The 15,255-nt window shown below is 38.3% G+C and overlaps 2 protein-coding genes across 4 annotated transcripts in view; both read left to right on the top strand.

Moving 5' to 3' along the window:
* Positions 1–1,700, top strand: part of LOC108404472 (tetratricopeptide repeat protein 39B-like) — a 29,637-nt gene extending 27,937 nt beyond the window's left edge. The window contains 2 exon segments of the mRNA XM_017672086.3: positions 2–881; positions 981–1,700. Coding sequence (XP_017527575.3) covers positions 2–881; positions 981–1,693 — 1,593 coding nt within the window. The 3' untranslated portion in view covers positions 1,694–1,700.
* A 6,382-nt stretch (positions 1,701–8,082) lies between these two features.
* GEMIN6 (gem nuclear organelle associated protein 6) lies at positions 8,083–13,371 on the top strand. Of its 3 annotated transcripts, none has more exons than XM_017672091.3 (3): positions 8,083–8,195; positions 8,771–8,914; positions 11,208–13,371. In XM_017672091.3, exons 2-3 carry the CDS (start codon positions 8,790–8,792, stop codon positions 11,581–11,583), a joined length of 501 nt encoding a protein of 166 aa, XP_017527580.2. In that variant the 5' UTR covers positions 8,083–8,195; positions 8,771–8,789; the 3' UTR covers positions 11,584–13,371. The 3 variants fall into 3 exon arrangements, with proteins under 3 accessions (XP_017527580.2, XP_017527581.2, XP_017527582.2); XM_017672092.3 differs by having other exon boundaries at positions 8,121–8,223; XM_017672093.3 differs by lacking the exon at positions 8,083–8,195 and adding an exon at positions 8,246–8,560.
* The last annotated feature ends 1,884 nt before the right edge of the window (positions 13,372–15,255 follow it).

Raw genomic sequence — 15,255 nt, 5'->3', positions numbered from 1 at the left:
TTATTTATTTCTAAATAACAGGTTCTCAGATGCCACAAATCTCATTCACCTGTGGTTGAAAAACAGCACATTCCATGCTCTAATTTATGGTGGTATTATGGTCAACAGAGCCATCTTGACTTTTGAGCCACAGCATATGCAGATTGGAATGACTGCTACAAAGGAAGCTTTGAGGACCTGTAACAGTTTCCGAAGAAAATCTAGGATGAGTTTTTCCCATGTACTGAATAAACAGGGAATGAAGGCCATCAGAGAAGAGGAATTACATGCAAAAGTCTGCTATGCTGAGTGCTTGATTTTGAAATCCACTGTATCATTTGTACAAGACGACAGTATTCTTGGTTTTCTTAGAACTGGGATCAGCATTGGGTCAAGTTACCAAATATACAAAGACTGTCAACAAGTGTTAACACAGATACCTAACAACCAAAGCAAAACCTACAGGCACCTGGTTGGAGGAGTAAAATTTGGACTTGGAGCATTCAATCTGATGTTATCACTCATGACACCAAGGATACTTAAACTACTCAATATTGTTGGTTATGCCGGTGATAGAGACGTAGGCTTGACTTTGTTTCATGAGAGTGAATCTGAATCCCATATAAACAAGGTCTTAAGTGTTTTGAATCTACTTTTTTATTACAGTTATATCTAGGTAGCTTTTGGTGCTGAAAAGGGTCACAGTCCTGTTATAGAGAATCTCTTCCTAATCTACGTCCATAGATTTCCAAAGTGTGTTATACTTAAATTCTTTCATGCACATTTTAGTATGCTGAAAGGAAAATTTTAAAATGCACAGTTAACATTAGAGGAGTGCATTTTTCTTCAGAATGAGTGGAAACAGGTTCATCACCTCTATTACTGGGAACTCATTTCCATTCAGATTCTGGCCTCCAAGCCTTCTTATAGAGAAATTTTATAGCTATCACACTATAGTTTTACAACAGCAATGCACAAAAGCATGGCCTTATGAAAATGATATATTTTTCTGCAGGATTGGAAGCAGGCTTACCGCTATGCTGATCTACTGTATCAACATAACAGGTGGTCCAAGGCAGTATATTTGTATGCTAAAGCTACACGTCTGATCTTGCTCCCTTCTGACTTTGTGAAATTAGTATGTAAGGACATAAACTCTCTTTTCTTAAAAGTGGATAGCCTGAGAATCAAAATTTCAGGAACTTCTGTGCCAATAGAAAAGTTTATTGCTGAGAAGGGTATGCGCTACGGTACAACTACTGGCTGGTTTACTGCACAACCTATTTTGGAATTCATTTATGCCTGGAGTGGTTTCCGAGTCATAAGCAAAAAACTAGACCTTATTTCAAGCTGGCTGTCAATAATTGACAAAGGAAAAGAACTTCTACAAGAAAGTCCAAATAAAAAGTATGGCACAGATGACATAAGTTTGCTAAGTTTACTGAGAGGTCTGTGCTTGAAACACTTAGGCAAACACTCAATAGATGAGCAGTCCTTTAATCGTGTCATTCAAAAGGAGAAACTGTTAAAATATGACCACTACTTGGTGCCATATACTTACTATGAACTGGGAAGTTTATATTACCTAAAAGGAGATTATGCCACTGCAACAAAACACCTAAATAACATAAAAAACTACAAAGGCTATTCCATGGAAGCCCAATTACAGTTTAGGGTTCACATTGCCCTTGAAAAAATAGCTAAAGAAAAGTGATTTGTCATGAAGTGTGGTTTTATTATGAGTGAAGTAGCAACAATCAGTAAGGATATTAACAGGTAGAAAAAATCATTGCTTTGTGGGAGAAATCCAAGAAGAGGCAGCTGCTAAGGGTCTGAGCAGTAACAAGTAAGAAAGGAATCGGCCGTAACTTTTCCCTCTTTCTTCTCCATACCGATAAAATGCAATGTCTGAGACTGGCAAATGGAGTGATGCATGTTCTTAAAAAAGCAAAAGCAAATGTTGTACATTATAAAATATACTCTTTCAGGGACTTATATTAGATAACATTTTCAAAAACTCAAAAAATACTTTTAACACCACACTAGATAATATAAAGTCACAAATAACATAGGAAAAGTAGTTATACTAGGAATCCCAGTATCCTGTACATATTTTTATTTAATTGTTAAAAGAAAGAAGAAAAGACTCTAAGGTATTACTGTCATTTCAAAACAATACACTGAATAGCATAGATCTGAATGGTTTTCCCTTCATACACAGTAATTTTTATTGGCTTTTTATGCTGGAAGATATTTTCCCCTGTGTGATCAGTAGTATGTTTACTTTTTTTCATTAGAAAGCTCAAATATGGGTGTATAATTTGCTACAGGATAGAGAATTAAGAGACCCCTCCAAAAAAACCACACAGAAACGCTTTGAAGATAACTGGAGGAGGCCAAAAGGATAGATTCACAGGGTAGAAAATAAAGAAAAGACTGCTGTTGGAGGGAGAGTTTAGTTACCAACTGCCCTCCCAGTAGTTGCCCTCCCTGAGGTGCAGTTCCTATTAAGACCAGATCTTCAACATTATTAAACTGCTTACATCTATCCGGTTGCCATTGTTAGTGGCAAATCTGAGAGTAAATAGCAGCTGTAGGCAGGCTTCGGTACTGTTTTACCTGCCTTTGGGATAAAATCAGTCCCTAACTTCCAGACCATTATATTTGGCTGAGTGTATCCTTCCTATAGTCACCCTTGGAAACAGAAGTTGCTGGGAAATTTTGGTTTGTTAAAACATGAGTCAAATACATTATCTTAATGCTTTGGGTATCCAAACAACCAACTGGAGCCCAATGAGGAGCTAGTATTTCAGATTTAGAAATACTTTCTTACAAGAACATGATTTAATGAGTATGGCATCGTGGTTTAGAGGGTAGGCTCTGGCATGGTTGCTGGGATTTATATCCTATCTCTGTCGCTAACTGCATGACCCTGGGCTTCTGGGCCTCAGTTTCCTCAGCTGTAAACAGGGATAACAATAGTTTCTATCTCATGGTTTTTCTGTGTTAATTAAGATTCAGTTAATTATGATTGTATTATTACTACTACCAGTAATAATCACAATAACAATAATAATAATTGTTTTCAGCACAGAGGATTTAAATTATTTTCTTGGAAAAAGCAAAGGTCCCTTCATTACCTGCTTTGCCAATCTGAAATTTGACTTTTTGCTTTGGTCACTTATGAAATAAGTAATTCTGCCTAAATTACAGTTTTTTTATTTGGTCCCAACTTCTTCTAATAATAGTAAATTTATTAATTGGTTAAACAAATTTATGTTGAATGCCTACTACATGCAGGCATTGATCAGGGTACTAAGGATATAAAGGTAAAGCATTGTCTCTCCTGAGAGTTTTATTAGGGAAATAAATTAGCAAAGGATTTTGTTGGGGTAGAAACACTTAAAATAATTGCTTACATGGATAGGAGTTTACTTATCCCAAACAAAAGAATCTGAAGGTAGACAGTTCAAGTCTCATATGGATATACTTTCTCCTGGGTATACAGGCCTTCTGTGCATGTCTCCTCATGGTGGAAAGAGGCTGCCTCACCTCCAGGTCTTCTGTCCAAGCCAGGCAGGCTAGAGGAGGAATGGCTTAAGGACAAAAAGGCTTTCCCCTTTGGAGGCTTTCCCTTTTATTTGAGGAGGGACAGCCTTCCTGGGGACTTTCATTTACATCTCATTGGCCAGAAATATATTCATATGGTCACTTCTACTTGCAAGGGAAGCTGAAGACTGAGTTTTAGCTTTCAAGCTTCATTAGGCAGTTGTGGAAAAGGAGTGTTAAAAGAAGCAATCTACAGTAACTGCCACAACACATATGTAAATAACAATAAGCAACAAAATGGTATCAGAGGGGCACAGTTGAAAAGGGGGCAAGGAGACAGTGAGATCAAGGACCCACCTGGAGAAGACTATGTGGGGATATAACAGGAAATCCTGTGATGGGCATTTCCTTGGTGAAGTTGCTACCCACACACCAGGTTCTGGCCCTTAACTGGCCCCAGAGTTGACTAGACACATTGAGGCTGATTCTCACCAATCAAACTCACAAAAGATTAAGTGATAATTTTCTATGCTGATTAATTTATTTATAGTAGGCACTATTCCAGAGTTGCAAATGTAATTTCCTGTAGGGATCAGGCAGGTAAGGTAAACATATGAAGCAGCCAAGTATAGAATAGTAACAGTTGTGGAAATTAGCTGTGAAGAAGAGAGAACAAACCTACCTAAAGACTTTCAAAATTTAAAAAAAATTAACACTGTGCTTATTAAACCTATCTGCATACCCTGATATGACCTTCTGGTTCCTAGACTGACTTCTGGTCTAATCCTTTTTTGACTAGGAAGTGCTCATGTTCCCATCTCAAGAACCATCTCTCCTGGTAAACAGTGCATCTAGAAAACCAGCAGAGGAGTCACAGACAGTGGTGGGCAGGGACTCAGAATATAAAGAGGCAGATAGTTTTAGGAGTGTCTATATATTCCAAGCCAGGGTGAGATCTGATGAAGCATGTCCCCCACTATATGCTTATATCTTTAGAAAGTCCCTGTCTTCCAGATTCAGGGTCTCTGAGAAATACCTTCCAACCGTTTGCTTGCTGACCTTTCTGCTTCTATGCCTTCTGTTGCCAACCCTGGGTTATTTAATGTCCAAGTAGGCAACAGTAAAATTAAGTTTTATTTACTAAAATACAACCCCATTCCAGTCCTGCTTCCAAAGAATACAACCAAGTCACTTAGTTTTGAATTTCAGTCATCCCTGCATTCTTTGATTACCCAGATTATGGATGGTTTCTTTGTGCAGACAATTTGATACATTTAATCACATTAATTTTATTTAACATTTATGGTTAGTTTATAAGAGCTAGGAAGAGGTACTTTACTTATGGCTAAAAATGGCACTGATTTTTAGCCATAAATGTATTATTTGGACACAGTTGAAAAGCAACAACACAGAAGCAGTTTTCTAAACTTTCATGCCTTACATTTATTTAGTGCTTTACAGTTCACAAGGTCTGTTCAAAACATTCAAAACATTTTCATCCTAGGTAAACAATCTCATCTTCACTTTACTGGTAGCAAAACCAACCTTCCCTCTTTGAGACTAAAATTTCTCCTCTGGGCAGGGCTGGGCAGGGCAGACAACTAATCAATTTGGAGACACTATTCAGAAATTGGTTCTGGAATTTTTTTTGTCATAATGCCACTACTTTGTTTGAGTGGAGAGGCTATTTATTTTATATTAAGTTTCATGCTATGTTCTATAATCCCTATTTTTTCCACTTCCAATTTTTCTTTATCCTTTCTAATAAACCAACTCAATCATGTCATTCCATCACTCAAATTTTTCCATTCTCTCATTTTCTTTGGTCTATGTATTCACTCATAAAATAAGTTAATATTTGAAAGTTCTTAGACTAGTGCCCGCTTATATTATATACTGTATAACTGTTTAAGAAATAAAAATTCAATTTAAACTGAGACCTACTATGTGTAAGGCAATGTGGTAGATATGGGATATGTGGTGGTAAATAAAAGAGACATGGCCCCTGCCCTTAGACGGTGTACAGGGCTTAGTAAGGGACTGTGTATGGGTTAGTTATGAAAATTTAGAGTTGACAGAATGTTGGGTCATCTAATCACACATTTTCATTTGTACATGAGGAAACAAATCTAAGAAGGCAAATGACTTTCAAAATCATTAAGCTGGTAGGAGTACAGTAAGTGGTATACAGGAGCCTGCTTAAAATGGCTGAGAAGGAGCCCACTGTTAAATATTCAGGAATTTTTTTCAGCCGTTTTTTAAAAATCTTGGTACCTTGAAATCAGTTATGGTGGGAATATGTACACCATAGCAACCAGCAAATAGTACAAATCCAGCCCTTTTTTTTTTTTTCAAGAAAACTGGTTTCCCAGGACAATGCACATTTTACCAAACTGAAACCAAAGTTGCTAAAATTCCATGACCACTGCTTTTCATTCCAACTCACACCTCCTTTGATCAGGCTGTGTACCATAAATGTAATATTTTGTGATTGGTTCTCACTGTCTATAAATCAAGTTCAAGTGCTACCTCTTTAAGAAGCTTTTCTAATTACCCTTTCCCCAACCCTTCCCATTTACTACCATCTTCATGTAGCATGAGAGCTTACTTGTTTAAAAGTACAATGAGACATTATCAACTCCCCAAAGGCAAGACATTTTTTAAATTAGTTTTTGAGTTCCTAGTTCTTAACAGAAAGCATAGCATGTATAGGTACACAATATATGCTTGATGAGTAAATGTGGAAATAAAGAACAGACACTTTTAGCAGGATCTACTTGTTGAATGAATGAAGTCAGAACTTAAAAAGGAATCTTGGGCTGAAATGACCAGAGTCATTTTTTTCTGACCTTCACTTGAATAAAATATACATAGTAAATATATGACCCCACTCTCATTTTCTACCTGCTTTTAAGAACCAACACTTGATTTGAGATTTGCAATAATTTGGCCAAGGCAGGTTTATCTTTGAACCATGATAAAGAACAGTGAGCAGTAGAAGACTATTGACAACTTTCTTAACTTCTGATTTTCTTCAGGGCATTGAGAAAAGTTTCTTTCAAAAACATTTCCTGTGCTGAAATTAAACAAAATATACTCCAAAATCTAAAATAAGCAATAAGGCAGAGGAAAGGGTGTGTGTGTGTAGATCTGAGGGGAGGCCAACTTTAGGAAGGAGAGGGAGGGGAAAGTGAGAGAAAAGTAGAGAATCTGAGAGAAGGGACACCAAATGGTATGAGGGAGGTACCAGGGGAGACCAAGAGTATGGGTGGGCAGGGAGACAGGAAGTAGCACCATCTGAATTTACTGAGGACTGGCTACAGGAGAGGGGCTTTCTGAAAACGTTGTTAGGTAGTGGGTTGGGCTCAGTCTGTTATAAGCCAGTGATATACATCAGCAGATGCTGGGAATAAACCTTTAGTTCAGCTAGGAGACTAAAGGGAGAGGGGGAGAGAAGAGAGGGAAACTGCGCCCAGTCTCATTATTTCAAAAGGGGTATTTTAATTAAGCTTGCAACTAGTTTCTTCAAAGCCTTTCATTCTGCAGTACAGTTAGAAGGCTTAAAATACACTACTGGTTGTAGCTCTTTTGGACCGAATTTTTATGAGGTCAAATGTTTCCTTCACAATTGTAGTAACAATTGATACTTACATTAGCTCTTTGTAGCTTTACAGAGGACTTTAACTCCTAAAATCTACTTTAATCCACTAAAGCCACATTAATATAATCAGTCATTCAATGGGTGAAGGTTGCAGGATTATTTGAAAAGACGATAGTAAGAATCAATATACTTTAAGGATTATACGGAACTCAAATGCTAAGCAGTATAGGAAAATTTTCAATGTTTTCTAGATCGTGGTTCGACAGTCCTCCAGTTCAGTTTTTGTAAATCTCCCTTGGTGTTCACATTTGCAGAAACTCAACATTTATCACCTTGTACCGTTTTTTCAGTTATCACAGTCTGAAAAAAATATTCTGGATTATGCCAGAAGCCAACTAAGCACGTGACCAGAAATCTGTGGCAGAAGAGTCTTTGCATTTTCCACTGGGGCTGGGGAGTGGAGGTGGGGAAAGGAGGGGTACCCCGTTTATAGTGAGTGGTCTGCTAGGTGGAATTCAACCCAATCCTGCACTTTTCTTTCCGGCTTCTGTACTCCCTGCAGGCCTGTACCAAGGACACATCCCAAAGAAACAGGCATCATAATTGCCTTACACAGGCCAAACAAACAAGAAATACCTTGGCTCTTCTCTCAGGCACTTTAACTTACACTTGTAGAGCTTTAGGATTCACCTAGAAGGTTCGTGTGTTTGGATTCCACAGCAAAGGTGTATTTCCGCATCTAATGTCAACGAGGAGCTGGCCCGAGACCCTTCCTCTTTAGAAACATAAAATTGAAATACCCATTGTGGCAGTGGAGCGGAGCGGGGAGGCTTATCACTATTACACAGGCTCTCCGCCCTACCGGAACCCCGGCACCCGGCCTCCCTCAAGCCAGGACCCGCGACTCAGATCTGTAAGGGTGCGCCCAAGGCCAAGGACTACAAAACAGAGAATCCTGGGGGAAGGAAGTGACGACATGGGGCAAAGCATGCTGGATCATGGCGGGCTCCGCTCGAGAGACTCCACAGCGTGGTTGCCGAGAACGCAGCGCGTTAACTTCTGGCTGGTATTGTTCTCATTTGTCAGCATTAAATGTTAAGTAACCCTAGGTCTGAGCATAGCTCTAGGTATCATACGGCTGCAGGCGAGGCCAGGGAATCTGAGCTCTAGTCTTAGCTGCTGCCCCTCGGTTAAGCATCCTCCCATATAGATTTTAAGAGGAAATTGTCAGAAATCCGGGGCCTTCTTGTGGCGGGATCCAACGGAGACACTGAGCCAAAGAGCAAGTGGGGGATATCAGAGGAGTTTTCCTTACCAGTTTTGGCTAAAAGTTGTGTGGAGTCAGCTCTTTTGATCGAAGGAGAACAGAGTTAAAGCGTTTTAGCACCCGCAGCCCAGAGTTCAAAGCCAGAGTGAAAGCGATCTGGAGAGGTATTGCGGGATGGAATATAAGTATGCCAGACGAGCTACCCCCCAAATGGGCTCTGCGGGGACCCGGTGCCCCTTGGCTTTCCGATTGAACTGTAATGCTAACTTTTTTCCTGAGGCAAATCACGGATGTTCTTTATCTCTAGGACCGAGATTAGGGGTAAGACATGTGCTTGTGTGAAACGTATTAACCCGAACTGGTGGTGGTTTCAGATCTAGCCAGCAGGCAGCCATGACAGAGTGGATGAAAAAAGGCCCCTTAGAATGGCAAGATTACACTTACAAGGAAGTCAGAGTGACAGCCAGTGAGAAGGAATATAAAGGATGGGTTTTAACCACAGACCCAGTCTCTGCCAAGTGAGTATGAATCCTGCCTCCCTGAAATCATGACACCCCTTTGTGCCTCCTACATGTCATATCCAAACTCTGATAAATGGAAAAGCAGATGAATGAAAGGCTAATAATGCCCACATAAGAATTTTATTGCCTTTGAATCTAACTGCTGTTCTGACTATGGATTACTTTGTCAGACCAGACAAGTTTGTAGAAATGAGACACTTCTTTTCTTAATTTTTATTGGAAAACTTCACATAACACAAATGTAAAGAAACTAGTATAGAAAACACCTTACCCCCTCTTCCAGATATTTTAAAGCCAGTTGCAGACATCATGCAATTTTGTTCATAAATACTTCAATATATCTCTTAGTAGATCAGGACTCTTTAATAGCACTGTAATACCTAACGAAAGTAATAATAACTTTAATAATTAGTTAATTTTCATTCTATGTTCAAATTTGCCTGATTGTCTCAAAAGTATCTTTTCATATTGGTTTATCAATTTGGTTGTTAAGTCTCTTGAGTATCTTAATCTATAACTCTACATATGTTTTCATGTCATTTATTTCTTGAAGAAATGAAGTCATATGTCTTACGGAATTGAACACATTCTAGATTTAAGTCATTGCATTTCATGCGTGTAGTTTTTAACATGTTCTCTAATCCTATTTCCTTTAAACTGGTATTCATATCAGATTGATTTTTTGCAAGACTACTTTAAAGATGGTGATACATACACACACTTTTTATTTTTTGGAAATGATTTGAGATTTACAGAAAAGAAAGTACAAAGAGTACCCATCTATCCAGCTTTCTTTAATGTGGGCATCTTACGTATAACTATGATACATTTGTCAGACTAAAATTTACATTAACTAAACTGTAATCATTTGGATTTTAGCAGTTTTTCCACTAATGACCCTTTTCTGTTCCAGCATCCAGTCCAGGATCCCACATTACTTAATTATCATGTCTTTTTAATCTCTTCCAATCTGTGATTTTCAGTCTTTCCTTATTTTTCATGACCTTGACACTTTTGAAGAGTACAGGTGAGGTATTTTGTAGAATGTCTCTTAATTTGGGATTGTGTGATATTTTTTCATAAATACAATGAGCTTATAAGTTTTGGGGAAGAAAACCATAGAAGTGAAATTTCCTTCATACTACATCATATCCTATCATATTCTATTTAGGATTTTTGCATTTGTATTCATGAGTGACATTAGCTTTTTTTTTTTTTAATTATCCCCTTCTCTACTTTTGATATCAAGGTTATTTTAGCATCATCAGATGGGGTGAGGCATTGTCTCCCTTTTATAGTATCTGGAAGAATTTGGTTTGGTTAGAAATATCATCCTTGAAAAGTATATAGACTTTGTCAGTAAAATTGCTGGATCTTTTTTCCTTCCACCAAGAGTAGATGTTAAACTTTTATTCAGTTCTTATTAAAGATATAGTACTATTAGCATGGAGAATATAGTCAATGATTCTGTAACATCTTTCTGTGTTGACAGATAGTAACTGCACCAGATGGGGTGAGAATTTAATAATATGGGTAACTGTTGAACCATTGGGTTGTAATTTGAAACCAACGTAAGATTGTATATCAATGATACTTTAGTGAAAAGAGAAAAAAAAGATACAGTACTATTTACATTCTCTCTTTGAGTGAATGGTAATTTATATTTTCTAGGATGTTTTCTGTTTTAAGTTTCAAAATTATTGGCATAAACTTATTCTTAATATTTTATACTGTTAATCTTTGCTTCCTTATTCCTAATATTATTTATATGTGCCTTTTTTCTTTATTAGTAATGTTGCCTGAGTTTAATGAATTTTATGTTTTTTTCAAAGAACCAACCTGGCTTTGACAGTTCTCTTATTAACTCTTGTTGTCTGTTTCATTAATTTTGTGCTTGTTGTTTTCTTTGGTCCACTTTAAAGGGGAATTATTCAGTTTTTTTTTTTATTCATTTTTTTAACTTTAAAAGTTAACTCTGAGCCCTTTTTTCTTTTCTAATACATATTTAAGCCATTCATAATTCTAAGTTATGCTTTAACTAAATCCCTCAATGGTTAGCTTTAGGCTGGAGAAAAAATTCAGATGTGTAGGGCCCTCAGTGAAGCTTATTAAACAAGCGAAAAACATTTGGTGATGAGAGGATTAATTTTAAACAGGGAAGAACATTCCCTAGTATTCCAAGACCTATTGGGGTATATGACGCCTCGCATTCCATTGCTTCTTCCATATTTTTATGGGCCTTCAGGTTTTACTTTTACAAATCTGCTTTGAACTTACTTTTTCTCCCAAGTATTGTCCTCGTGAATTTCCTTGAAGATGGCAGCATGTCTGTGACCGGACTTATGGGACATGCTGTGCAGACTGTTGAAACCGTGAATGAAGGCCACCCTAGAGTGAGAGAGAAGCTGAGTCATTTGTTCATGTCAGGAGACTGCAAGGCATACAGCCCTGAGGATCTGGAGAAGAGGAAGAACAGCCTAAAGAAATGGCTTGAGAAGAACCACATCCCCATCACTGAACAGGGAGATTCACAAAGGACTCTCTGTGTGGCTGGGGTCCTGACTATAGACCCACCATATGGTCCAGAGAATTGCAGCAGTTCTAATGAGATCATTCTGTCCCGTGTTCAGGATCTTATTCAAGGACATCTTGCAGCTTCCCAGTGAAAGGCCAAGAATTATGGACACAGTAACTGAAATAAGACTTTTATTTTTTCCTTCATAAAATGTTTTGAACGTTCAGTCCATCTGTTACAGGACTTTAAAGGCAACACAAGTGTGTGTGAATTTTAATTCTTTACTGTTCTGAGAAAATCAAATACGTGCATTATGAGTGCTAATAAATGAACTATGGTAAGGATAGTATCACATGAAACAATCAGCACAAGGACATAAGAAATGTAAGTCTTTTGATGGGGGTACACCTCTGTTTTTGTTAGTCAAGAAAGGTAGTGGAAAAAAAGGAATATGTTAGATTCAATATAAAATGTCTTAAGTCCCTTGCACTAACTATATGTCTGATTTTCAGTGTTTATCTTTTTTTTTTTTTGAATCAGAGTATATACTTTTTTGGCTGAAACTTGAAAGTTTTAACTATTAGTAAAATATTAACACATAAACCTCATAACTCAAAGCCTCTAAAGTGAGCACCAGCTGGTATCTCTGAGGAAAAAGGTGAATGTGATAGATACTCTGCTGCTGAGTTCAACCCAGTTCCTTTGCCAGGTGGATTCAGCCCAGACTTCAGAGTACAATGCTTCTTGCCTATAATGTCCATTCCCCTGGTCAGCTTCACTGAGGGGAGGGAATACAGGAAGCCAGCTGGGCTGGGACTCTCACATGGAGGTTTCTGGCCTGGAAAGGCACCTCAGATTGTTAGTTTGGGAGTCTTTTCAGGGGCATGTCTAGAGTGACCCCAAGGTTCCCACATCAGATGAGAATCTTAAGCCCGTGACCTGCCAGGATGGGTCAGGAAACTTTGAGCCCTTGGGACAAATCCAGCCTGTTGCCTCCATTTGTTAATGTTTTATTGGAACACAGCCCTACTCACTAGTTTATTTATTGTCTGTGGCTGCTTTTGTGCTCTAGAGTTGAGCATTGTAACAAAACATATGACAAATTTACACAAAAATAGGGCCTTTTACAGAAAAAGTTTGCTCCTTGACCGCCAGGGGTCTTTGCCCTCCCAAGGCTAACTTCCCTTGGCACTTGTAACCTGGCAAGGTCCCTGAGGCTGCCATGGGGCTGAAGTGACACTTCTTCCTATGCTACCTGCAAAAGATGCCAATGTACAAACAGCTCTTTCAGTTTTCATGTCCCTTGTCATACATACAAAAAAAGAATTGCTACCTTTTGGAAGAATTACTTTAAAATAAGCAGGGTTTAGGGAGTCTGTGATGCAGTTTGCTAACAAAGCTGTTTTGTTCTGTGTCGTTTATAACAGGATGTATCCCAGTGCTTCTCATTTGAGTATTGAAAGCAGCTGGGGAGCTTGTTAACACAGGTGGTGGGGACCCTCCTTCCAATCAGTTTTGACTCAGGAGGGCAGGTTGGGGCCCAGGAATTTGCATTTCTAACAAACTCCCAGATAATGGTGATGCTGTCTGTCCCAGACCACACCTGCAAAAGTGGTTTAGAAACTTCAGAGGAACAAAAGTCCTTCCCTTTTAAAGTTCCATGTTCCTAAAAGTGAAACTTAGCACAAAGCCTTTTCCCCTGTTGACCAAGACACTCCCCTTCAAGCCCTGTAATGTCTTCAGAAAGCAAATAGGGGAAGGGGAATAAGAACAAAAGAAATTTAACAGAAACTATTCTGCCAAAATGAGAGAGGCCTTGAGAGGTGAGAAGCCATGTGGGAAATAATCCACAGCATGTTGGGTGAGCCTTGGCCCAGGGCAAGGGCATTGGTGTGTTGATAGATTATTTGCTGTCAGACTAATAAACTGAGGACACGGACTTTCTTGGCATCTGAATCCTCTGATTGTTTAAACAGTTTGCCTGCAACCGGAGTGCTGCAGTGGGTAAATGCTCTGGTTCTGCCATGGAAACCTGCCTGTTTAGGGAGTTGCCCTGACCAGTTCCTCAGAGAAGATGCTCCCCAGGAGTTTACTCACCTGTTTGAGATCCCTCTGATTCCAGATTCCCAGAGGGAGATTCCTCCCGAAAGTTGACTCTGCTTTGTTGCCAGCCGGAGATGGGAGCCAGGGCAGTCTTTGAGCACAGTTGGTTTCAAGAATACTTTAAAACAAAAGGTTATAACTTTCACTGAGTATTTTTTGCTAGCCCATTCATCTGATTTCCTAAATCTCTCCATTTTCTCCTAAAGATGATATGGTTGAAATAGGTTTTTCCATGAATTATTTTTTTTTAAATTACTATTGAAAATTTTAAAACATTCACAATCTTATTTGATGAGAACTGATGGAAACATCATGAACCCTCTTGAAGTAGATTCTAGAATGTTGAAGACAGGGCTAAAGATTACTATAACTTTTGCTTAAATTTTGGGAGAAATCAGAGCAGTGAAGAACTGTAATTACATATATGTAATTGCTTCTACTGCCAAATATAATGTATTTGGGTTTTTAAAAAACCACTTTATTGAGATATGATTAACATACAAAAACCTGTACGTACTTACTGTACACAACTTGCTGAGTTTGGAGATAAGTATACACCTGTGAAACCATCACCACAATCTATATCAGCAATGTATCCATCACCTCCAAAAGTTTTCTCCTGTCTTCCTTACTATTATGGAGACATGTTGTTTAAATGGGAAAGTACACAGGTGAATTCAGAGACAAAAGGGTGGCACCAACAGAAACATTTATCATTAAAGATTGTTTTGTGTCAGGTCTGTAATTAGTGATTTGGCTTCCTCCTCACATGCGAGTCCCTTGGTGCCCATTGTGTAGCACGGCTCCTGATTTATAAAGACATCTCTATAAAGACATTCAGTTTGGTACTCTTACTAATCATCAAGCCCTAAAACAAACTGATTCTTTCCAGTTCAAACTATAAAAAAAAAAGAGTCTAGAAATGATTATTATTATTAAGCCTAGAAATTAGTAATTAGGCTTCATGTTAGATATAAACATTTTGCAGTCATAGCCCTGTACCCTTCCTCATCTGTTTTTTAACCCTATTTGTGTTTAGCATATTGGCCAAAGTGTACTAGGCTAGGGACTCTGTTCAAATAACAGAGATAAAGTGTGTGTGTGTGTGTGTGTGTGTGTGTGTGTGTGTATTTTTTGAACATCTTCATGTGGGTCCCATGAGAAGTTGATTTTGCATCGGCAAGTGTTAGCAGTGTTAGTGTCAAATCATATTTTCAAGACCCATGTTTTAACTTTCACATTTTCAAAATCAGAGATTTAAAAAAACCCAATTTAATGGTAGAATATGTTTTCAAAGGTATTTCTTCCTATTTGTGCATGGCTCTTCCCATTTATACATACAACTTCCTCAAATACTGAAGTACTCTGCATCTTTTATAACAACATGAAGTAATCATAAGCTCTTACTCAGTACATGTTTGTTCGGGGTGATGTGGCAGAGCTTTTGTTTTGTTATTCCAAACATACTTACATTTTCAGAGATGACTATGGCCATTATATCTTGACTAAAAACTACAAGCTAGACTTCGTATGTGGTTACCTATCTCATTTTGTTTAAACAGGTTTTCCCTCCTTTGGCACTACTGACACTGTGGGCTGGATAGTTTTTTCAGGCAGTGTCCTGGGCATTGCAGAATATAGCAGCATCCCTGGCTTCTAACCACTAGATGCCAGAAATACTCTCCCAGTGTGGCATCTCCAGATAGTGCCAAACGTTCCC

Source organism: Manis javanica, chromosome 1, assembly GCF_040802235.1.
Source record: "Manis javanica isolate MJ-LG chromosome 1, MJ_LKY, whole genome shotgun sequence".
Classification (NCBI taxonomy): domain Eukaryota; kingdom Metazoa; phylum Chordata; class Mammalia; order Pholidota; family Manidae; genus Manis; species Manis javanica.
The sequence above is the reverse complement of the archived record's forward strand: the minus strand, read 5'-3'. Positions and strand labels throughout refer to the sequence as shown.

Bases quoted from the DNA above. Each gene is read 5' to 3' on its own strand.
- GEMIN6 (XM_017672091.3), top strand. From the start codon at position 8,790: ATGACAGAGTGGATGAAAAAAGGCCCCTTAGAATGGCAAGATTACACT. The intron at 8,915-11,207 runs GTGAGTATGAAT...TTTTCTCCCAAG, and splicing joins ACAGACCCAGTCTCTGCCAA to TATTGTCCTCGTGAATTTCC.